The sequence below is a fragment of the Dreissena polymorpha genome, chromosome 8 (assembly GCF_020536995.1).
Source record: "Dreissena polymorpha isolate Duluth1 chromosome 8, UMN_Dpol_1.0, whole genome shotgun sequence".
NCBI classification, from domain to species: domain Eukaryota; kingdom Metazoa; phylum Mollusca; class Bivalvia; order Myida; family Dreissenidae; genus Dreissena; species Dreissena polymorpha.
The window spans coordinates 4,225,097-4,248,758 of record NC_068362.1 but is presented as its reverse complement, the minus strand read 5'-3'; the positions used below and the strand labels follow the sequence as shown (position 1 = coordinate 4,248,758).

The following is a 23,662-nucleotide window of genomic DNA, read 5'->3' as shown; positions in this document are numbered from 1 at the left end:
ACTGTACTAAGAAAAACTGCGACACATTTGAAGACAAAATCCACTTTTGGGTGAAACAGATTTCCTTTAAGGTGCCGTATGCGCTGTATTGTCCTTCAATTTAAATCTAATACAAAACCAGCTTTCCGTACTTGTATTTTCATTCAATTGATTACGCAATTTATGACGCATCTCGTGTGACGTTATTTCTTTGACGGAACACAACAGTTTAAATTCGACTCTCTAAAATGGTGGTTCACAGTCTCTCGCTGAATCTATGATGCTTGAATCTGTATACCTGTTTTTTTCTTGGTGCTGATCCTTCCTCTCTGACGAAATTGATGAAGGTTGACATTGTCTTGATTGATGGCGTTTCTTTCGTGCCACATCAAGTCTGGTTGCAATCTTGCTCAGGTTCTTGTCGTGCCGCTATCGATATCTCCCTCCTGTAAGTGATGTTCTGCAAGACGATAGGATGTGCTCTTGGTTTGCTGGCCTGCAACATAACACTCCAAGACACTCCTTGGTTGGACACCTTCCCATTTCTACCAACTGCCCTGTTTTTAATTGCAACGACTGCCGCTTGTCTTGACTCAATTGTCGACCAAATTTCACCCTGTACCATATTCTTCTACTCTGCAGTCCAACAGGCTTTAATGACAGGTCCCAATCCAAACCTGCCAGATGTAGTTTTCCACACAATGTCGCACAATGTCGCTGAGCCTGGATTCTGCGTCGTTGACTGCCTTATCTGCTCTCCAGTCCCGACCTGTGTTGACTTCCATCCAGGCTCCACTGACTTTCTCATCTGCACTGTATTTTATCATCATGACTTGCCTGACTTTGGTGACCTTGAATTCCTCTGTAAGAGAGGAAAGCGGAAGCGGTAGCCTGCTGCCAGAGCTGTACAGGTCGATACTTGAGAAGCTTCTTGCAACACCAAGATATCTTCTGATGTAGCCGCTTAGTTTCTTTTCCATAGCTACTGGGACGTCGTAAACCAAAAGGGGCCACAGAAGTCTTGGTAGAACTCCATTTTGATAGATCCAAGCCTTTACAATTATGGCATTTGACGAAGGAACAATAATATTTCCCCATTGTTTTCTTTAACACCGGAAGTAGGTATACCTACCCGAACGAAAACCAACTCTGTCAAGAGGGAATAACTTAAATCGGGACATATTGTTTAAGAGTTTAACTTAAGATTTTCGGTGGGATAATGACGTCATTTCGTCAAAGAAATGTCGTCATTTCACAGTAAAAAGTGAAAGTTATCGATATTTTTCACTGTTTATTTTCACTGTTTGAAACATTGAAATTATCAGTTTTCATTCACTTATATTTCTCAATAAACCACCGGAAAGCGTAAAATAAATAGTAACAATCAAATATAGGATATTTTTACCTTGCATAAAGTTATTATAGCACAACAAATATAGATCCTTTAGTGGATAAACCACATTCGTAGATTTTAACATATTCGCGCATTTGAAATCATCATTTATTTTCAAATGAAAAATGCCACTTGAAACAGTGACAATTCAGACAATATTTACTGCATTCATAACATTCAGTATATTTAAATAAACATTTTTATTTCAAATAAAAATATAACCAGGGAAAAATAACATCATTAATTACTTGTGGTCTGGCGATAAAAGGCCCAAAAATGTTTTAATATTTTCTAAAGCATATTGTATATCTAAATACTAAAGTTTTGAGACGACATCAAGAATAATAATACATTTAGTATATTATATAAACATTATGTAAACTTATACAACAAAACACATGTGGTGTCGGCATGGTTATATTGTTTGTGGTGTGTAGCCCTAAAACAATCTTCTGGCACTGCGTCATGTTCGCGGATATGAATTAAGAGTTGGAAAAATGATAATGTCTATTAAATTGTTATATTTTGAGACAATACTAACATATTTAACCCATATTGTGTTGTGTTTTTTTTATTAAACATTGCAGACAAAGTGTCGATATTGCCTGTATTCGTCCATATCCGCACTTTTCGGTCAATCCGCGGATGTGAGTCATATTCGCATGTTAGACGGACCGCGTTTTAAACGGGATACTCGTGATACCTACCCGAATTGGAGACAACTTCTTAATTACGAAAAGACCTAATCAGCCATAGTGCAGCGACAACTTTCTACGCTTGACTTGTGTGTCTGTTCAATGCTCTGCAATGTTCATCTCAGTTCACCTGTATACTTCATCACAAAGATTAGGTTCTGTTTACATGTGCATATCAATAAGGTTTCTGTAATCGGCAAACTGGATTACTAGTATGTCCCCTCTTGCATGTTTATGGTGTACTTTTCCGTCCCTCGACCAGACAGCTTCTGAGTCGGATATGGTCCTCTTTATTGCCATGAGTACTTTTCTGGTTGATTTGTGTCAAATCCTCATTTAAGAAGATGCCGGTCCCTTTTAAATTGCCGTCTGTTTGACATGATGGTATTCATTTTTAGCCTAACCACGAATTAAACTATAACAGGACGTGTATGACCGTCTTTGGGTCTTGTGGGCGATATCAATGTCTGATACTTGGGAGTTGGTCGTTCAATATACCTACAATCTTATTGGTGTTTTTTTTCATGCGATTCATTTGTGTTTTTCTCCAAATTTTCAGAGATACCAGAGATGCGTATGTTGTTTATACGGCCGTATTGTTCCAGATCGTTTATCTGACCAGCTTTTCCATGCAGGTGCTCCTTCAAGTTTATGATGTTGTGGGCTTCATCTTCTTTAGTTGTCAATAATTGTTTTTCTAGCTGGCTTATTTTACTTTTCAGGGTGTCATTCTCTTTCTCCTTTTCGAAGATTTTGCTTTCAAGAACATTAATTGTGTGCTCTACAGATTTTAAAATATCGTCCTTCATAAGGGTAATTGTATCCACAATGATTTGTTTAAGGGCTGAGTTTTTTTCTGCACAAAGGGATGTAAGCTTTTCGTTTATTGCTGCTAATTCCTTTTTATGCCCCCGGTAGGAAGGCATATAGCAGTTGAACTTTCCGTCAGTCCGTTTGTCTGTCTGTCAGTCTGTCCGTCCGAAAACTGTAACTTTAACATTGACCATAACTTTCGCAATATTGAAGATAGCCACTTATTATTTGGCATGCATGTGTATCTCATAGAGCTGCACATTGTGAGTGGTGAAAGGTCAATGTCAAAGTCATCCTTCAAGGTCAGAGTTCAAATATATGGCTTCAAAGCGGCGTTTAAGGGGCATTGCGTTTCTGACAAACACATCTCTTGTTTATGTCTGTTTCAGCCATGGTCACCTCAATTTCTTCTATTATGATTTCATGTGTTTTACCTTTCATTTTCTTTTGTTTGATTATTTGTTTGTCTTTTTGTATTTGTATACTGTTGTCTAATTCGCTGCCACTTGAATCACTATGCTTTCTTTTGGAGGTATCTGACATCTCTATACATGTGTTTACATTATAATTTTGCTAAGTATAGCTGAAAAATTCTCGAGCGTGGATTGAGTGTCATAGCGTACTAGAGCATGAATATCTCGTGCACTTCGAGTTTTCACTGAGCAATGTTGTTTACAATAAGTACATTTTACAACGTTTTAGGGTTTTTTATCACGTAGTTTATACGAGTTAATCATATATATGAACGACTCTGATACGTTTGCTATATATAGAGTAGTGTAAATACACACACACAGAAGATAGTGCGGCTAAACCTTTGTCGGTATAAATATCCAAGGTTAACATTCGGGTTTGTGCATATCGCTAGCCAGGCCTTTACAAAATTTAACAGGTGTTATAATATATACCTTCAGAAATGGATCTACGGTTTGTTTGTGAAAAGAACGCAGTTGAGATCAGTTGGATTAAAGGACAAATCAATGGTAAGTAGATTTTTATATATCGCTTTCACAAACACTAACAAATACAACTGTAACAATAGCCGTGGTGTAGCGTAAGTCATTAGTGTGTATTTAACCTTGGCAAATTATTCATTGATGCTATGTTAATGAATGTAATGGATGCTTATTATATATGCATTCCTGATAGTTAATGAGGTGTACCAAGAAAGACATTGAATAAACAAAAAAATAATATGAGCGCAAAAAAGTTGTTTTCGCCGTAGCTCGTAAGGAGTAAAAAGAAATCAAATATTTTCCCCCAAGTTAAAAAGCAGAATCTATGGGTATGAACCTAATGTAACCTAATGCAAGTTATGCACATAGAAGTTATATGTCAGAAAGCAGATAACTGAGTTCCGCTGTCGTCCACCATTCAACTATTGTTTCAGAGGATGACAATTTGTTCTCTGTTAAGCATTATTGCCAAAATACGTCAAAATAACCCACTAGACACGTAGTTTTCATGGCTTAGCAACTATTTACGTGATGTATGACCTTTAGTGGATCTTTGATTATTTACCGGAGTGAGATACTCTACAACGTAACAAATGTTGTATTTAGGTCAATTGATCTTGAAGTGCACTTACAATTAAGTTTCTATGTGTGTTCTGAACATGAGGCAGGCTAATGAGTTCTTTCTCGACTTTATGTTGCCACTTTAGTAATCGGTTGAACAAAAGTATGATAAGCAACTGTCTTTAAAGCCATACGATTTGAACTGAAATACATGTTAATCAATACATATAGATGCAATTTGAAAGTGTGCAACATTGTCATTAAATCTAAATCCCAGTTAGCAAGTAATTTATTTATTTATTTTAATTTTAAAATCGAAAGTAGGATTTCTATACGTATTCGTCAATTTTGACAAACGCGATTATTTTTCAGCTTTAAAGCGCAAACAAAAAACGGATTTCTACCTTGTAACCACCAGATATATTCTAATTGGCATAGATAAAATTAAATCTATAGCCTAGTTAGCAAGAATTTATTACTTTTTTAAATGTTAAAACCGAAAGTAGGATTTCTAGACGCATTCGTCCATTTCGACAAACGCGATTATTTTTATGTTTTAAAGCGCAAAAAGACGGATTTCTACCTTGTAATCACGAGATATATTCCAATTGACATAGATAAAATTAAATTTATAGCCTATTTAGCAAGTAATTTATTATTTTTCAAATGGTACCGCTTTTAAAACCGAGAGTAGCATTTCTAGACGTATATGTCCATTTTGACAAATGCGGTTACATTTAAGTTTTAAAGCGCAAACAAGACGGAATTCTACCTTGTTAGCACCAGATATATTCTAATTGGCATAGATAAAATATGTTTCTTATATATACTTAAATTTACTATGTCAAATAAGTTGTGTGGCGTTAATGTCGACGTACGGAAATCGTATCTTTCCCTTTCTTTAACGAAATAACATGCATTATAAACATGAACAACTGATTGAAACAACTCTTATACTCATGAAACAATAAAACCACGGCTAAAACCCTGGTTTAAGCTTATATTAGAAATAAACACTAATCATTTACCTTAGACTCCAGAGCTTAAAGAACTGAAATACTAACGTTTGATGTTCTGTTCTTTCTTCGCATATTTGCTACATCAATAGTATTCTGCATCAAAAGTTAAAGTTTAAAAAAACAATTACCGATTTATTAAGAATTTTCAGACTTTCCAAGTGGTCAAACTTTTTTTTTTCCATTTTCATACCTCATTTATTACAATAAAAATCACGCTAAATAACGTAAACATTGATAACTACTGGCTTAGTAGGTATATATGTATAGGTTAATGCATTACATATTCATTTATGATTGTAAATGAGGTGTAAACAGTGAATTTAAGAAAATATAAAAACACAAGTGGTGCTATTTCCCCATAGAAAGCCAGTCAATATGCAAAATCAAATATCTGGTCAAAAGTGATAAAAACTAACGGAAGAAGCAACATCCAAACAAGTTAAGCATATCAAATTACTACGACGTACATGTATCCTTGATCGGAAAAAACAAAAATTCAGATCGACATTACAATATTTAGTTTTAAATCTGAAATGGCGCATTAGTTACTAGGGGACGTATTTAAAATTATCGTCAATTAAGACAAACTAATCGCTCTAACATCAGCATAATCATATAGATATCGTATCTCTCCCGTGGGTGCATATAAAGTGCCATGTTATTTGTGTGAATTATCTTTTTGTTAAAAATTAATGTGGCCTAACGCGAATAAGATACCAGTAATTGAATGTTTGAACAATAAACTTTCGATTTCGGATAACATATTTACACATTAAATTGCTGTTTGAAAACAACATCAAAACGATTAGAACTCGGTCAACTCAGTATTAACATATGGATTTATTTCAATGGTTGGTATTTGCATATTTGGCACGATCGTGAATTGTATATGTGCATCTTTGCTGCCGTGTTGTCATTAATTCTAAAAAGCAAATAAGGTACTTTACCACCAAGCGAAACAAAACTTATTTGGTACTTAATTATTTCTGTGTTAATAGATTTTAGGTTTTAGTGAAAATTTGAAGTTTTTCAGGTATTTAATGACTAAACGACAACGTATATTAAACACTAAGAAAGTTTGTTTCGTAAGTTACAACTAGGACAACAATTGATCGTTTAACACTTTAAGACTATGGATTTTTAGCTCGACTATTATATATGAAATATATATAGTGGAGCTATCCAACTCAACCCGGCGTCTGCGTGAGCGTGAGCGTCTGCGTGAGCGTTCGAATGTTAAAGTTTGCGTACCACCTCGAATATTTTCTGTGTCCCTTGACATATTGCTTTCATATTTTGCATACTTCTTTACCAACATGACCCCAATCTACAAACAAAAGCAGACAACTGTATCAATCATTTTGTAAGAATAATGGCACTTTGTTCACTCAGAATATGCATATGATTGATAAATTTATGTCAAAGTTTGCGTACCACCTCAAATATTTTCTATGTACCTTGTCATATTGCTTTTATATTTTGCATATTCCTTTCCTCTATAAACAAGAGCAGACAACTGAATCAAGCATTTTGAAAGAATTATGTTCCCTTTTTATACTTAGAGTTTTGTGTTTAGGTTCACTTTATCCCATAAGTATCAACTCTATTGCTTTTATACTTGCAACACTTACTAACTATCATAAGGGTACTGCGCATGAACAGTTATGTTACTCTGACTGTCATTTGGACAGAATTATGGCCCCTTTTATACATAGATACTTGAACATTTGGTTAAGTTTTAGTTGTTTGGTCCATTTTACTCCTAAAGTATCATATTTATTGCTTTAAGACTTGGAAAACTCGCTAACTATCGTGAGGGGAATGTACAGGGCAAGTTGCATAGCTCTGGTTAGCATTTTAACGGAATTATGGCCATTTTTTGTCTTAATAACTTTGTATATTTTGTTAAATTTTGTGTTTAGATCCACAATACTTCTAAAGTATCAAGGCTATTGCTTTCAAACTTCAAATACTTTCTTACTATCATGAAGGTAATGTACCTGGCAAGTTGAATTTGACCTTGACCTTTGAATGACACTGACTCTCAAGGTCAAATTAAAAAATTTTGCTTAAATTGCCATAAATTTTTTATTTGTTATCAGATTTGATTCATACTTTGACAAAACAACTATAACCTGACATTCCTATTTTTTAAAGATCATCTAATTAATGACCGCACACCCGCATTATACCCCCCTCTCCATCCCCCAAGCCCCCCCCCCCCCCCAAACCCCACCATTCACCGTCCAACAATCCCGTCAAAGCTATTGCTAATAAACTTGAAATAAAACTTGATATGTCTTTACAAATGTTCAATAGATTGTGAAAATATATACCTGAACTAACACTCGTCTATAAAGTACAACTTCTTTAAAACATAAGCGATCAATATGTTATATGTAATGCTCAATTTTGTTTATTACATGGGTTTTATTACACTAGTTATATAACTGTGAAATGCCGTCATTTTTGGCGAAATGACGTCATTATTCCAGCGCATTTCTTCATTTAAGCTCTTTTACAATATGAATAAACGGTGAAAAGAGCATAACATAAAAAGAAACTTTGTTGGTCATGTTATTAATAGAATCTTAGATTCACGGTCATTTTGTATTGAATTTATTAAACTCGTCATCTAAATAAAGATAAAAACGAGGCTTTGTTGCCGATGACTTGTTTAATCAATTCAACACAAAACGACCACTCATGCAAGATCCTAAATATTATGGTCCTCTTTCACTTTGAATATGACTATATTACCTTTACCTTATTGAATACGAACAATTTCCCCCATGATGGCTTACGTTATACTGTCAAGCACTCGAATAGTCGAGCTCTCTGACTTCTGAAAGCTCCTCGATTATTCGACGTTTATACAAATGCTGCAGGCAGAGAAGACCTTTGGCGAGAAAATAAACTAAAAGCAAATAATTGAGAAGTGTTTTTGATCATGAGGATAATTGATATCATATAATTCACCTGTTTGCAATGTCATGTATACAATGTTTATCAAGTGTGTGTACTTGCTGTTTAAACTCAACTTGTTTTGTTATTAACATCGGTGTAGGTACCATTCCGCCGTATGTACATGGGGATCTTTACAGAAATGGAGGGGGAATGTATGAGGTAGGGAACTACACCTACAATCATCTGTTTGACGGACTGGCTATGATTCAGCACTTCAGAATCGGTAGGTAGTTTGAGCCTCGATCTGAGAAAACTTGTCTTCATGCATGTTTGTAAAATGGCGTCCTGTATAAGCATGTGTAGATTGCCAAGGCTTATCAGGGACGACATTTTTCGCCTGAACCGGATATTCGTTTCGAAGAGACTTCATTTAAACAAAATTTGCATAAAAGCGGAAAGTGTCGTCCCTGGTTTGCCTGTTCGGACTGGCCAGGTTTATAAAGGATGACACTTTACTCACATGCATGTAGTCTAGTTTTCCGATAACGAGGCTTATTCATCAGACTGGCTATAATTCAACTCTTCGGATTCGATTGGTAGGAAAACGTTGGTATTAATTACTTCAGGAGTGGTGTTATTAAATTGTTCCACCATATTTTTTAATGGCCACTATTTAAATTCTGATTTTTTATGGTAGGAAGAAAATGTAAATAAAAAAGATAATTTAGCTATAAAATATGTTAAATTAAAAAAAAAAACTAAAACAAAATAATATGTGTGTTATCCTACAATGAGACATGTTTTTTTATAAACATTGAATTACTTTATAACTTATACGAATTGTTTTTAACAAAAGCGGCTGTTTAAACAAACAACGTAGACTTCTCGTTAAATATGGTTAACCACATTGTGCGTTTCTTGATACGGATCACTTATAACTTTTTCAAGCATTCAATTTGTTTTATAAAATATAACACATTTAGCGGGTCAAGTTTTTAGATTAAATACATTAACTGCACGTATGTAGATCCATACGTAAATAAACTACCTGCCTATACATTTATCAAGCTCCAGATGAAGTAAAATATCAGCGAAAATATCTTCAAAGCGACACTCATCAAAAGGTAACAACTGCCAAGGCGCCAGTGGTTGGAGAATTCGGTACTGCAGCTATTCCAGACCCTTGCAAAAACATATTCAAGAGGTATGCACTTGGGAAACGGCGATTGATTCATGTGCGTGTATTGTCCGCGGAGGCTAATCAGGGACGACACATCCCGCTTGTATGGACTTTTTCGTTAAAAGGAAGTCTCTTCTTAGCGAAAACCCAGTTAAGGCGAAAAGTATCGTCTCAGATTGGCCTGTGTGGACTGCACAGTGTAAGCTGGGACGACACATTTCGTACATGTAAACCCTGTTTTCCCAAAACGCGGCGCATAGTATTCAAGAGGTATACATACGCAGTAACTTCACTTTTACTAATGTTTGATCACAATATTTCTTTAAAATACTCCTAAGCTTCTGGTATCCCTTGTTATCAACGTGTTATGACTGTTTGATATGCCATTTTTAGCTAGGCTGTTTTCGGAGAAAACTCCGAGGTATTGTCATAGCCTCTTCGTCGTCCGCCGTCCGCCGTCCGGGCGTCGTGCTAAAACCTTTACATTGGTTCTTAAATTGAAGTGCTTCAACCTACAACTTTGAAACGTCAAATGTACATGCACCTTGATAAGTTCTACACGCCACACCCATTTTTGGGTCACTAGGTCAAAGGTCAAGGTCACTGTGACCTCTAATATAAAACTTTTACTTTGTCCTAACATCATAGTGCTTCCACCTACAACCTTCAAACGTCATATGTACATGCACCTAGATGAGTTCTACATGACACGCCCATTTTTGTGTCACTAGTTCAAAGGTCAAGCTCAATGTGACATCTAATATAAAACTTTATCTTTGCCTGTAACATCACAGTGCTTCCACCTACAACTTTGAAACTTCATATATACATGCACCTTGATGAGTTCTACACGCCACTCCCATTTTTGGGTCGATAGATCAAAGGTCAAGGTCACTGTGACCTCTAATATAAAAAATTTACTTTGCCTCTAACATCACAGCGCTTCCACCTACAACTTTGAAACTTCATATGTACATGCGCCTTGATGAGTTCTACACACCACTCCCATTTTTGGGACACTAGGTCAAAGGTCAAGGTCACTGTGACTTCTAATATAAAACTTTAACTTTACCTCTAACATAATAGTGCTTCCATCTACAACTTTAAAACGTCATATGTACATGTACCTTGATGAGTTTTACACGCCACACCCATTTTTGGGTCACTAGGTCAGAGTTCAAGGTCACTGTGACCTCTAATATCAAACTTAACTTTGCCTCTAACATCACAGTGCTTCCACCTACAACTTTGAAACTTCATTTGTAGATGCACCTTAATTAGTTCTACACGCCACACCCATTTAAGGTCACTAGGTCAAAGGTCAAGGTCACTGTGACCGATAAACAAAATAATCTTACAAGCTTTCGGAGCCGAGCGTGGGCCCCGTTATTCGGTGCTCTTGTTGTGGAATGTTATATAATGACCGCACACGATTGTATTGCGCAGAGGCGTTCGCTTTATAATGGCTTTTTACCCGCTGTATTTGTGAAATTAAATTTGTTTTTGTTTTTTTGTTGTTTAAATTAACTTGTGGTTATTTCTGCATTATTTGTTTGTCACATACTCTGTCAACGAGTATTATGTTATGATATGATAAGCTTAAGATTGTTTAATAAATATATGTCCGCTGAAATGGCCTTTCTCGACAAGAATGTGGATTTACAATTTTGTGTAATAATTTTTTTTTCTTAATTAGTTTTTATCTAGACGTCGTCTTGTAAGCGCACTTTAAAAAATCAAAGCGATGAACGCGCTTAAGGCCTGGCGCTAGATTTAGTGTGCTTGGGAAGAAGTATTGTCCGAATTTCTCCCTTTGTCCGAATTTATACGGATTGACCCTAGCGATTGAGTGCAGAAGCTCAGAGACTGTATGAAAAGACAATATTTATGTATATACTACAGTGTTCATAGACGGTGGAGGACTTCACGATACTGGTGTTGGGAGCGATATGCTTTATGTTTAACTCCACAGATCTGGTAGAGGTTCATCTACATAGGCGGTGAAGATATACAACCACAACAACATGGCCGCAAAAACTGTTTTGTTGGCGTTAAATAAATCACTTTCAATAACCTAATATAGATTTTTATTACATAGTTAACAGATCAGGAAAACACTAATACTTCCTTTGTTATGTGTATACAAAACAAAATCCACTTACCCTGATGAAGAACGAGGTACAGATTGTGTACTTTATCTCACGTAGAACTTTTCGCGCTCGATTTGCGCGCTCGATATGCCCAGTGAAATATCATATCCGGTTACATCGTCTATTTCCGACAATGATCGTGAATATATATTTTTTTTTTCATTTTATTTTTTGTGAAATCTCTTGTTAACCCAAAATAAAATAACAATATTTTAAAATATGTTTATAAATACCAAATAAAAGGTCTTGAAAAAATGTTTCAGAAAAAATTTATTCTAACTATGTCCGTAAACACTCGTATTATTTCGGCTTTGACAGTCAAGTTAGGAACTTATTCTTGCATGAATATGTTAACAATAAAAACTGTCGTAGCAAATGCTTAGCAAATTTTTCTTCAATAATATATTTTTTTTTCACTTTGTATGACACTCTCATGTTATATAGTGATGTTCTGTATTTATAAGGCGGGTAATTGAGATTTGCGATGAACTACTTTTATTGCGCATGAATTAATTGGTAAATCGGAGTTTTGGGAATTTGGATTTTGGCAGTCAGCCAATTCGGATAGGCTCAGAAATTTTGTATAATTACTATGGCCTTGGGGCTACGCCCAGGCCAAAAACCGAGTAAACGTTCAATAAAATATCGAGATAAACACCTGCCCGTGTGGTGTTAAGATATTGAATGCCAGTTAAGATACGTTGTGTTATACACGCACAGTTCGAACAGTTGCGAGAGTATTTCTGGTGGATATGCGCATGGGATGCGTCAGTACCTAAAGCTCCAGTTTGTGAACAACACCATAATGAAATATGATAATTGTGTATAGGTAAATCTCTCCAATGACTTTTCTTCTACATATTATTTACTCTTAAAGTCTGTTTTCCGTCCTGTTTGACATATATTGAGTCTTCATGTGTCTTGTGTTGTCTACGTTTTTCTGTATAAATGTTCTTTTCGCATCAAATGACAGCTCTCTCTTTTTTCTAGTCTACATAATTTCCTTTCAATGCATTTGTATAATGTGACATTTTTCTACAATACATAGATACATCTCACGTTAACAGTTCTTACATAAAATTCATCTACAAACGTAATTATGTCTGGGAAAAATGGCTTAATGCATGTGCTTCAAGTGTCGTCGCATATTAGACTGTACAGTCCGCATATGCTAATCAGGGACGGCACTTTTTCGCCTAGGCTCGAATTTAATATAGAATTACTTTCCGTTAAACACAAAATTCCATTACTGCGCAGACTTTTCTGGGACGATGCTATACGCACATGAATAAGACACGTTTTCGCAGAGCGCGACTCAAATCTACTTTTGCATCTATAGGTTCCTCACGTATTTTTCGGCTAGAGATATGACAGACAACACGTCTGTGAACATAATACCTTTCAACAACAAGCTGTTCGCCGTAACCGAAACCAAATATTGGAACCAGATTGATCCTGAAACACTGGACCGAATTGAAAAGGTACGCAAGACGCACAGATGAATCACTACGTTCAATTGAGCCTTGTTTTGGAAAAAAATGGGCTTAATAATGCATTTGTGTTTAAGTGTCCAATATACATGTTCAGTCTGCAAAGGCTAAGCAGTGTTTTCTTGTTCCGTATAATCATGCTTTTCGCTGAGAAGAGACTTCCTTTTAACGAAAAAAATAATAAAAGCGGATCGTGTCGTCCGTGATGATGCAAAGGCGACTACACAAGCTAATCTAGGACGACCCTGTACGCACATGCATTAAATCCCGTTTTAACAGAGCGACACGCATATTTATTGTTGCAGCTTGACCTTAAAGAGCTGACAACTGTTGACCTGGCAACCGCTCATGCGCACATCGACACAGATGGCACTGTGTATAACGTCGGTCACGTGTTTACGAAAGGGTTACCAACTGTAGTGACACGCATGCCCAGAAAAGCAGGTTGGTTGCTTTCATATGTTTGTGCTCCATTCAAAGTATATACTTTTTCTCGCTAAAGGCGGATGGATATAGAATTGGCTTTGTATATAGATAAAAATTAGGGGAAGGACCATGGACATGAACCATAACCCTACACTTTATTAAATAAGCGTTATTGCCCTTTGTTGTTTTTGTATGATGTTACTTTTAAGGGCTATAGATAAGATACCATACGAGACTTCAACATAAAACTGCATGGGTGTATTGATATCAATGAGAAGAAGTACCATGCATACGAACAATAACCCTTCACTTTCTAAAGAAGAGTTATTGCTCTTTGTTGTTTTTGTGTTGTGTGACTTATATAGCAGGGCTATAAATCAGATACGCTACAGGATTTCAATATGAAACTGCATGGGTTTATAGATAGCAATCAGGAGAACTGCGATGCATAATCAAAGACTGAAGGCACTGAAATTGTTCGCTATTGCATAATCTAAGACGCAACTCAGTTTTCAAAATTATGTTATAGCTTTTTATATCGCAAGTTTGAAATGAACATAAACCATTCCAATTTATAAAGAGTGTGTCTTAAAGCACGGGTCGAGATGTGTGTGCACTGTTTATCCTCATATTTATGTTATAGAGATAACTTAGACAAAATAACAACAATATGTCTCTTCTTTTTCACAATTGGTTGCTGCACTGGCAACCATCTTTAGAATTTTGGTTGCCTTGCTTAAGAATAACAAGCCTATAATCATGTACATGTTGTGTTATGTGTATCTAATACTTTATCTATTTTCTTTTAATTATTGAGCAACAATTTTACCCACATGACAGACTTTTAATGTCATAAATACTGACCTGCTATCTCATTGCTTCTCCTTTCCGAGGGGAATTAACTCATTCGGAATTGTAACTGGGAATCCGCCACCTCAATACCATAATACAGGCCAGGTTAAACATAGTGCAATGCAACCTATGCAAAAATCGGTAACCAACCCTCAATATTCTTTCCGGATCGACCAAGTGTATACGCGTCTTTTACGGCTCTGAATTCAAAATTGTTTTTCGATTTATTTCACTTGGTTGATTGGGGTTTTGAATAGATAAATTGTGTTATTTATCTTTTTATGCCCCCGGTAGGGTGGCATAAAGCAGTTGGACTGTCCGTCAGTCAGTCCGTCCGTCCGTCCGTCCGAAAACTTTAATGGTCAAAACTTTTTCCATATTGAAGATAGCAACTTGATACTTGGCATGCATGTGCATCTCAGAGAGCTGCACATTTTGAGTGGTGAAAGGTGAAGGTCAAGGTCATTCTTCAAGGTCAAATGTCAAATATATGGCGTCTGTCCGTCCGTCCGAAAACTTTAACATTTGCCATAACTTTTTCAATGTTGAAGATAGCAACTTGATATTTGGCATGCATGTGCATCTAACGGAGCTGCACATTTTGAGTGGTGAAAGGTGAAGGTCAATGTCATCTTTCAAGGTCAAATGTCAAATATATGGCGTCTGTCCGTCCGTCCGAAAACTTGGCCATAACGTTTTCTCAGTTGAATTATCCTAAGGGATATTAAATTATAATAACTTTCTGATTATACTCCTTTAATTGACGTTTCGGCATAATGCCTTTATCAAATGTTTATTCCAATGTTTTGATAAAGGCATTATGCCGAAACGTCAATTACAGGAGTATAATCAGAGAGTTATCACAACTTTTTAATATTAAAGATTGCAACTTGATATTTGGCATGCATGTGTATCTAATGAAGCTGAACATTTTGAGTGGTGAAAGGTGAAGGTCAAGGTCATTCTTCAATGTCAAATGTCAAATATATGGCGTCTGTCCGTCCGAAAACTTTTACATTGGCCATAACTTGTTCAATATTGAATATAGCAACTTGATATTTGGCATGCATGTGCATCTCTTGAAGTGGTAAAAGGTGAAGGTCAAGGTCATCCTTCAAGGTCAAGGTCAAAGGTCAAATTTTGCAATATTGAAGATATTTGGCATACATGCGTATCTAATGGAGCTGCACATTTTGAAAGGTTAAATGTCAAGGTCAAGGTCATCCTTCAAGGTCAAAGGTCAAATATATGTTTTTAAAGCGGTGCAGTAAGGGCATTGTGTTTCACGAACACAGCTCTTGTTATTTCTTAATCGGATTAATTTATGTGGATTTAATGGATTTTTGTTTCATTTGTAAAGGTAAGTCAAGCTTGCTTTTATCGAACAATGGTTTATTTCTACCATGCTGGCTTGTTTTCAGGCGCGAACGACCACGTGCAAAACGTGCTCTTCTAATACATTGCAAGAAAGTGCAAAGCGTGTCTTTCTAGATAGTTTATCATTTGCCATTGTGTGCAATAATGATTTTAACGTTCCGTATGACAATCTAATGGATGGTCAATTTATTTGCCATCTGTCTTGAATTAAACTTTTGTTTAATGTATGATCTACGGCAGTACTATTATCATTTTAATTATGGTTAAATAATGATTTTATGTGCCGTATGATAACCTGGTCTGTGACCAGTTTATGGTTGAATATGTTTTGTTCTTGTTTTTCATGTAATCGACTGCATGATGGTCGCAGAAACAAGAGTGGATAAATACCCGGTGACTAAGCAGACCATGGATGGCAAGTTGCAGCATCAGTCACCGGGTATCGGGCATGATGGCGACCGTACTATGCTAAGTCTCTTAGACAGTCGGTTAACATCAGACCATGGCGACACCCGTCAGCCGGTCTTTGCACGATGGCATTTGTCAAGGACATCGAACAATGCCGGACCGTTTGGCAACCGCCATACGGTCATTATCCGGTGACAACACTGGTCATGATATGACCGGTACGTCACCGGGGACGTTGATCACGGACCTTTGGCTCTGCATTGATCGACGTCTTACCGGCCGGTCCGGTCGGGTCACCGGCCACCGGTCCGGTCCGGTCACCGGCTGCCGGTCCGGTCATTGATCACCGGTCCGGTCCGGTCCGTTCACCGGTCCTGTCATCCGTCCAGTCCGGTCACCGATTCGGTCCGGTCACCGGTCAACAGTCATCAGTTAGGCCTGCCACCGATAACACCAGTCACCAGAACTCGGTCTTCATCATCGGATTATTCTTCTTCCTCCTATTCGTCGTCGAATTCATCGTCTTCATCAAGGAGTAGACATCGGACACGCTCTTCTTCGTCGAGCAGTTTTCATCGTCGCGGCGCTCGTAAGCGATCACGTCGTCACTCACGGAGACGGTATTCTAAAAGATCTCGGTCTCATCGCAGCCGATCCACATCTCGACAGCGCAGGAAACGAGAACGTCGTCAACCTTCACGTACACAGCATCGGACTTCATTGAGCACAACAGGATAGACATCGGACACGACTCTCCTTCATTGAGCACAACAGGATAGTTTTCGAACCTAGTTGTATACCCTGGCTATGATTGTATTGAATACAATATTTTATGGTTTCAACAACCTACATGACATTTTGTGTTTTTCAATACTGATGTTCTACTGGCGACCGTTGGTTACCAAATCATCTCCGCTGATTTGGTCTATGGTTGATTTTCCTGACCAGCTGTCCATTCTGGTTGTGAACTATTAATACTAGAAGATTATGAAATATCTATATCTTTTATTTCTACTTCTATCTCAACCGGTTACATGCAGACTACTGGTCTTGCAGATAGATCGGCTGAAGCGGGCTCGGAGTCTAGCATTGAGGTCGAACATTACTATTTAATTTCTATTAATTTATGTTCGAGACCCAAAGGATGAATTGTTTAACCGCCTTTACCTGTCGGCTACAGACTTTGCAGTCAGTGTCACGGAACAGTTAGGGCACATACGTGACGCTAGCAGGATTAGCAAGACGACTTTTCGTGTCGACTTCTGCTTTTCTATTGCTCCTACAACAGTGCATATTTTCAAGCTACTGGAATCAACAAGAGTTCTGATACATAGGATTGCCTCAGATTGACCGCATGGCAGCTAAAGTCTTGTAGATGGCTTGGAAGTTATTTAACTCAGATCTTTGATGCTAAGGATCTGGAGGGACCTCATCTTAAAGTTCTTCTTCTATTACACTTTTGGCCATAACAGGCCGTCTTCCTATAACTGGTCGTATTCCTTTCGGAATTCGTCCCGGTTAGGGGTCTTGAAGTAAATGGATTAATGAAGTCAGATTTGAAGACGTCCAAGCATTCCACCGGCAAGGGTGGACCCCCTGAAGGTTACTCCTAGGGGTTTCACCTTTTTCTGCCACCACACCTCCGATTCCGGAGGTACCACTGTAATATTTCCGTACTTCTTACATCGATGACTACACGACCTTTGTTCTCCAAGATTTTAAAGGCGCCTTTAATTGGTTCAAGAAAGAGGCTATATACTGTAGATAGGTCATAAACGTATAAGTGTTAAACACTTTCCTATTCTACCAATTTTCAAGTGTGTTGGGAGTAGGAAAATTCGGCTTGCCGTGATTTCTTTCCCCACTCATCCTTGACTAATGGTTCCGGCCACCGGTCGGTATTTACCGGTCCGGTCACCGATCTTTCTGCTGAGACGTCTTTCCTTATGTCCGTTTCAGCTTTATTTTTTAGGTTATTGTTTTAATCTCGGGATTATTCAATGACACAGATTTCCATCTTTTTGTCATTATTTACCACTATCCAGTGGTGTCTAGACTAGATGATTATCTTGGCAAGAATATAGTTCATAACCACAACCTTCCTTACATCTTATACAGATGTGAGCAGGGAAGGTTAGGGACGATCACATAGAACAACGTATCTTGATTTTCTCAATTATGTGGTATCCTAATGAATATCACCTGCATATCTACATCTTGAAAAGTGAAAATTCATTTACATAACATTTTCACGACTCCTTTGTGATGGTTTCAACTAACACACATCGGTCGTGGTTTACTTACAGACACGGAGGTGATCATATTATTACTCCTTGTATCTGGAAATCAGGAACTTATTAGTTCTTTGCAAGAATCTTGGTTATTTTTCAAAGACAAATTTTTGACAGTTTTGAATAGTGTAGCTCCAACCAAAGAAGTTCGTTTAAAGCAGAGAACAGAGCCATGGATGGATTCCGATATTTTAGAACTAATTAAAATTAGGGACTATTTTATGTACAAATTTAAAAAAACTAATAATAAGGAATTTTTCAAAAGTTTTGTTCATATAGAAATAAGGTCCAAAGGTCTGTGAAGAAAGCAAAGGCAGAATATATTTGTGATCAATTAGAAGAAAACAAACACAATCCTAAAAGTCTGTGGTCTCATTTAAAATCGTTAGGTCATAGCAATAATAGTAAATCCTCACCCAATGTTGTTTTAAATGTAGAGGGCAACCTATGTTTTGAAGCTAAAACAATAGCCAATCATTTTAACTATTTTTTCACAACTGTTGCTTCGGTACTAGTTGATAAGCTTCCTACTGCTCCAAATCTATTTAATACAGCATCTAACATTTTTAAATCGTTTTACAAAGACAGAAATCCTGCTCACAATTCTTTTAAACTTCATACAGTTTCTGAAGATTTTGTATACAAAGAGTTAAGCAAATTGAATTGTTCTAAGAGTACTGGGTTAGACGAAATCCCGGCCAGATTTTTTAAAGATTCTGCTCCTTATATCAAAACTCATGTTACATTTTTGATAAATAGCTCTATTGTTAACAATGTAGTTCCCACTGATTTAAAAAGTGCTAAGGTAAAACAACTGTTTAAGAAAGACAATAAGTCCGAGGTTTCTAATTATAGACCGGTTAGTATTTTGTCCATTGTTTCAAAAATATTAGAGAGAGCTGTATACAACCAGTTGGAATCCTTTTTAGTGAAGAACGGTCTGTTGTATGAGTATCAGAGTGGATTCAGGGGGAATCACTCCACTGACTCCTGTTTTATTCACCTGTCTGATCATATACGTGGACAAACCTCTAATGGCTTGTTTACTGGTATGATTATGTTAGATCTACAGAAGGCATTCGACACTGTAGATCATGACATTCTGTGTCGGAAGCTTCGTGCGATGGGAGTGGAGTCTGTGGAGTGGTTTCGCTCGTACCTAGCTGATAGGACGCAGTCAGTACATGTTAATGCCGCTAAATCGGATTTCAAATCGGTTGTGTGTGGAGTTCCCCAAGGGAGTATACTGGGTCCTCTTTTGTTCTTGACCTACGTTAATGATATGAAAACAAGTATATCATCCAACTGTAAATAAATACTCTATGCTGATGACAGTGCAATTTTGTATTCACATAAAGATCCAAGTACCATCAGTCAAGTTTTGGGCAAAGAGCTCGAGTCCTGTAGTAAGTGGTTAATTGACAATAAGCTATCCCTCCATCTAGGCAAAACAGAATGTATTCTTTTTGGTTCTAAACGTAAACTCACCAAGGTGGACAATTTTCATATACAATGTAATGATCATGTTATAAAATTTCAGACGCATGTAAAATATCTTGGTTCTATTCTAGATGCTGATTTGTCCGGTACTTCTATTGTAAATAATATCGTCAAGAAGGTTAACTCTAGACTTAAATTTTTATATAGACAAAGTGATTTTTTAAATAAAAGTCTTAGAAAAAGCTTATGTAATTCTTTAATACAATGTCATTTAGATTATGTATCCTCTTCGTGGTATTGTGGACTCACGAAACAGCTTAAGCACAAGTTACAAATAGTCCAAAATAAAATGGTTCGTTTTTTTAACAATTCCCATTGTAGGACATCACTTGTTGTATCGCATTTTGAAGATCTTGGTTTATTGAACGTTGAGCAAAGATGCAAGCAACTTCGGCTTAACCACATCCATAAGATTTTCTACAATAAATGTCCAAGCTATATGAAAGACAATTTTGTCAAATGTACAGATGTCCATCAGTATGGGAATAGATCCCGATTTAATTTTTATGTACCTCAAGTTGATGGCTTTACTAGTTCTTCATTTTACTACAATGGTATTACGGATTGGAATGCATTACCCGATAATATAAAGTCCATCGAATCGAAATTTACTTTTAAGAAACTTGTTAAGACACATCTATTAAATGATATGAAGGTAGACGAGAATTCCATGTATTTTTACTTTTAGATTTGTTTTATTTTATGTAATTCATTATTTTTTATGTTATTTATTTGTGTCAGTGTATTATCATGTCAACTTTTGAAAGATTCACCTCATTTGTAGAAGAAATAATGGGTAGGATCATGTCGATTCTATATTAAGAACTAAAAAAAACAATATATTTATAGTCACTTATAAGATCTGTTCGACTAAATCCAGGGGCCCCGTTGGAAATAAGCTTTTTCATGTTTACATGTCTAAGCTTTACGGGTTATCCTGTGTATACATCATGTCGTAATCTTATTTGGATCTGTGATAAATGGTACCATTCATGTAATGCATGTTTCTGAATATGATAATAATGCAATCAATACGTTATTTATTGCCTTGATTGCTTTGAATTGTAAATTGCTTGACAGGTATGCACAAATAAAACAAGCAAACAAACAAACAAACATCAAATTTTCTCTATCGTCTTACTCATACCAGGTCGTCTCAACGCCCTGCAGGACGTTTTGTCGTGCAGTTCTTTCTGTCGAATTATTTTTCCGTTGGTTTCAAATAAATGGCGTACAAATATTGATGCAAAGTATATCGAAGAACGTTGTTTATCATCTAACGCTAGTAATGAGGGTTATGCGATCGTAGATAGCAGTATATACCGGTATGCTGAACAACGTCAATAATGCAGTTCACAGAAATCGATCCAGCAGGGTGTGCGATTTTTATACATTCGTCCACTTGACATAAACTGGAAATATCTTGCCTTCTTGGTGCGTTTTTGGAATAACCGAGTTTTTGCAATAATTTCATGGAATCTACTTAATGAACCATGGGATTATGGTTCTACGACCTTTTTAAGTCTCCTGTACAATTATTTTCAGGAAACTTCTTCACAGGTCAAATATCATATCTCAGAGAGACATATTTTTACTGATCCAAACATGTGCCACTACATGTCTGGCCATTATTCAGTTATCTCTACAGAAAAACGTTTTTCTGTTAGAGTTTCAATCCTTGTTACTTGTGCAAGGATAATGCCATAAGAACTGTATAAAGGTTCTATGGAAATTCTTTTTTGACTGGGTATTCGAGAACATAGTTATTACCTTAATCACACTACTAGATACATAGAGGTTTTTCTCATCTCATCTTTTTCTTTTCTTGATGATAAGAAATTTGTTATTTTCTTTATCAAAGGATATAGATTATGCTTTCGTATACCTTGTTTTGTGTAAGTCATCACAACTCTGTGCTGTCTTACCTATTTTGGAACTGATCCAAGCTATGGAACGTCAACACTATGTTTTTCGTTCATTTACCTTCTTAAGCGGTTTTGGCTTGTGTTACATGTATTGGGATGCTTAATGAGCTTCCTATGAACCTTTTTCATCAGGCTTATTAACAGTTCCAATATAATTTTAAGACGGTTTTCCATCTTATTATGGCTTTTACCATACGGAGAAGTGAAATCCATGTTTTTTTCTGTTGAATACGACCAATTCCAGTTGGATCTAATGTCGTCTTCACTTTGTTGTGTCAGCAAGGGTTCCTTGCTCAATATCAAGTCCTCTATATGGCTTCTAAAAACCTTCAAGTTTCCAAGTTTTTCTTAAACTGGTAGTCATGAAGATGAGGATAAACTTCTATGGCCAATCAGGGCTTTGAAGTTCTATCTCAGCAGTGTTAGCCCATTCGAGGTTCTCAAAAGACACTCTTCATTTCTCAAAAAACGGGGAGAGATATGTCTGCGGCTTCTTTTTCTCGGGGTTTGACCTCGACTTAGGAAAGTTACTCTTATCTCTATCTTAGGATTCATTCCTTTTTAGGATCTAACCGCATGAATTAAGAGCTCTGACTGTTTTGTGGGCATATATTAATCACATCCCACTTTTTGACCTGCTCTATGCTGTTTTCTGGAGGAATACGACCACCTTTGTCATCTTTTTATGCCGCCTTTCGAAGAAAAGGGGGAATATAGTGATCGGACTGTCCGTCTGTCCGTCTGTCTTTCCGTCTGTCTGTCCGTCTGTCTGTCCGTCTGTCTGTCTGTCCGTCTTTCCGTCACACTTTGCGTTCAGGTTTCGAATAATGCTCATAACTACTATGTCCCTTGAGATATAACCTTCATATTTGGTATGCATGTGTATATGGACAAGGCCTTTCCATATGCACACAAAAATTTACCCCTGTGACCTTGACCTTGAACTTGGGTCTGCGTTTAGGTTTCGAAATCTGCGTTTAGGTTTCGAAAAATGCTCATAACTTATATGTCCCTTGAGATATAACCTTCATATTTGGAATGCATGTGTATATGGACAAGGCCTTTCCATTCGCACAAAAATTTAGACCCTTGTGACCTTGACCTTGAAGTTAGGGTCCGCGTTTAGGTTTCGAAATCTGCGTTTAGGTTTCGAAAAATGCTCATAACTTCTAAATCCCTTGAGATATAACCTTCATATTTGGTATGCATGTGTATATGGACAAGTCCTTTCCATACGCACAAAAAGTTTGACCCCTGTGACCTTTACCTTGAAGTTAGGGTCCGCGTTTAGGTTTCTAAATCTGCGTTTAGGTTTCGAAAAAAGCTCACAACTTCTATTAAGCGTTTATAGGGGGGCATAAGTCATCCTATGGTGACAGCTCGTGTTATCTTCGTTTTCTGAAGTTCCAACAATACATTTTGTATATGTTCGGTCGTGTTGTGGTTTCACTAACGGTAGTGTCTTCTTTACGACATAGACATATTACTTTGTCCGAGAAGTCATAATTAATACCGTGTTAACGAAGATTATTTGATAACTCTTGTTTAGGGTTTTGCTACCATTAGCTGATAACCCTGTTTATGGGTTCCACTGTGATGGGAAAATATATACGAACCTTCACACCGCAGCTGCAAAATCAGAAATGAGATAGCAGGTCAGTATTTATGACATTAAAACAATTTTTTAAAATAAAATTCATTTGAATTATTAAATACTTACCTGCTATCGGTAAGTCCCAA

The 23,662-nt window shown here is 36.8% G+C and overlaps 1 protein-coding gene across 1 annotated transcript in view; it reads left to right on the top strand.

The window, feature by feature from the left end:
* Positions 1–3,736: 3,736 nt before the first annotated feature.
* The window catches only part of LOC127842167 (carotenoid-cleaving dioxygenase, mitochondrial-like), a 37,362-nt gene continuing 17,436 nt past the window's right edge, over positions 3,737–23,662 (top strand). Inside the window, exons 1-5 of the mRNA XM_052371519.1 lie at positions 3,737–3,863; positions 8,484–8,606; positions 9,392–9,527; positions 12,993–13,134; positions 13,449–13,587. Of these exons, the coding sequence (XP_052227479.1) occupies positions 3,797–3,863; positions 8,484–8,606; positions 9,392–9,527; positions 12,993–13,134; positions 13,449–13,587 (607 nt within the window). The 5' untranslated portion in view covers positions 3,737–3,796. The remainder of the gene's footprint in view (positions 3,864–8,483; positions 8,607–9,391; positions 9,528–12,992; positions 13,135–13,448; positions 13,588–23,662) is intronic.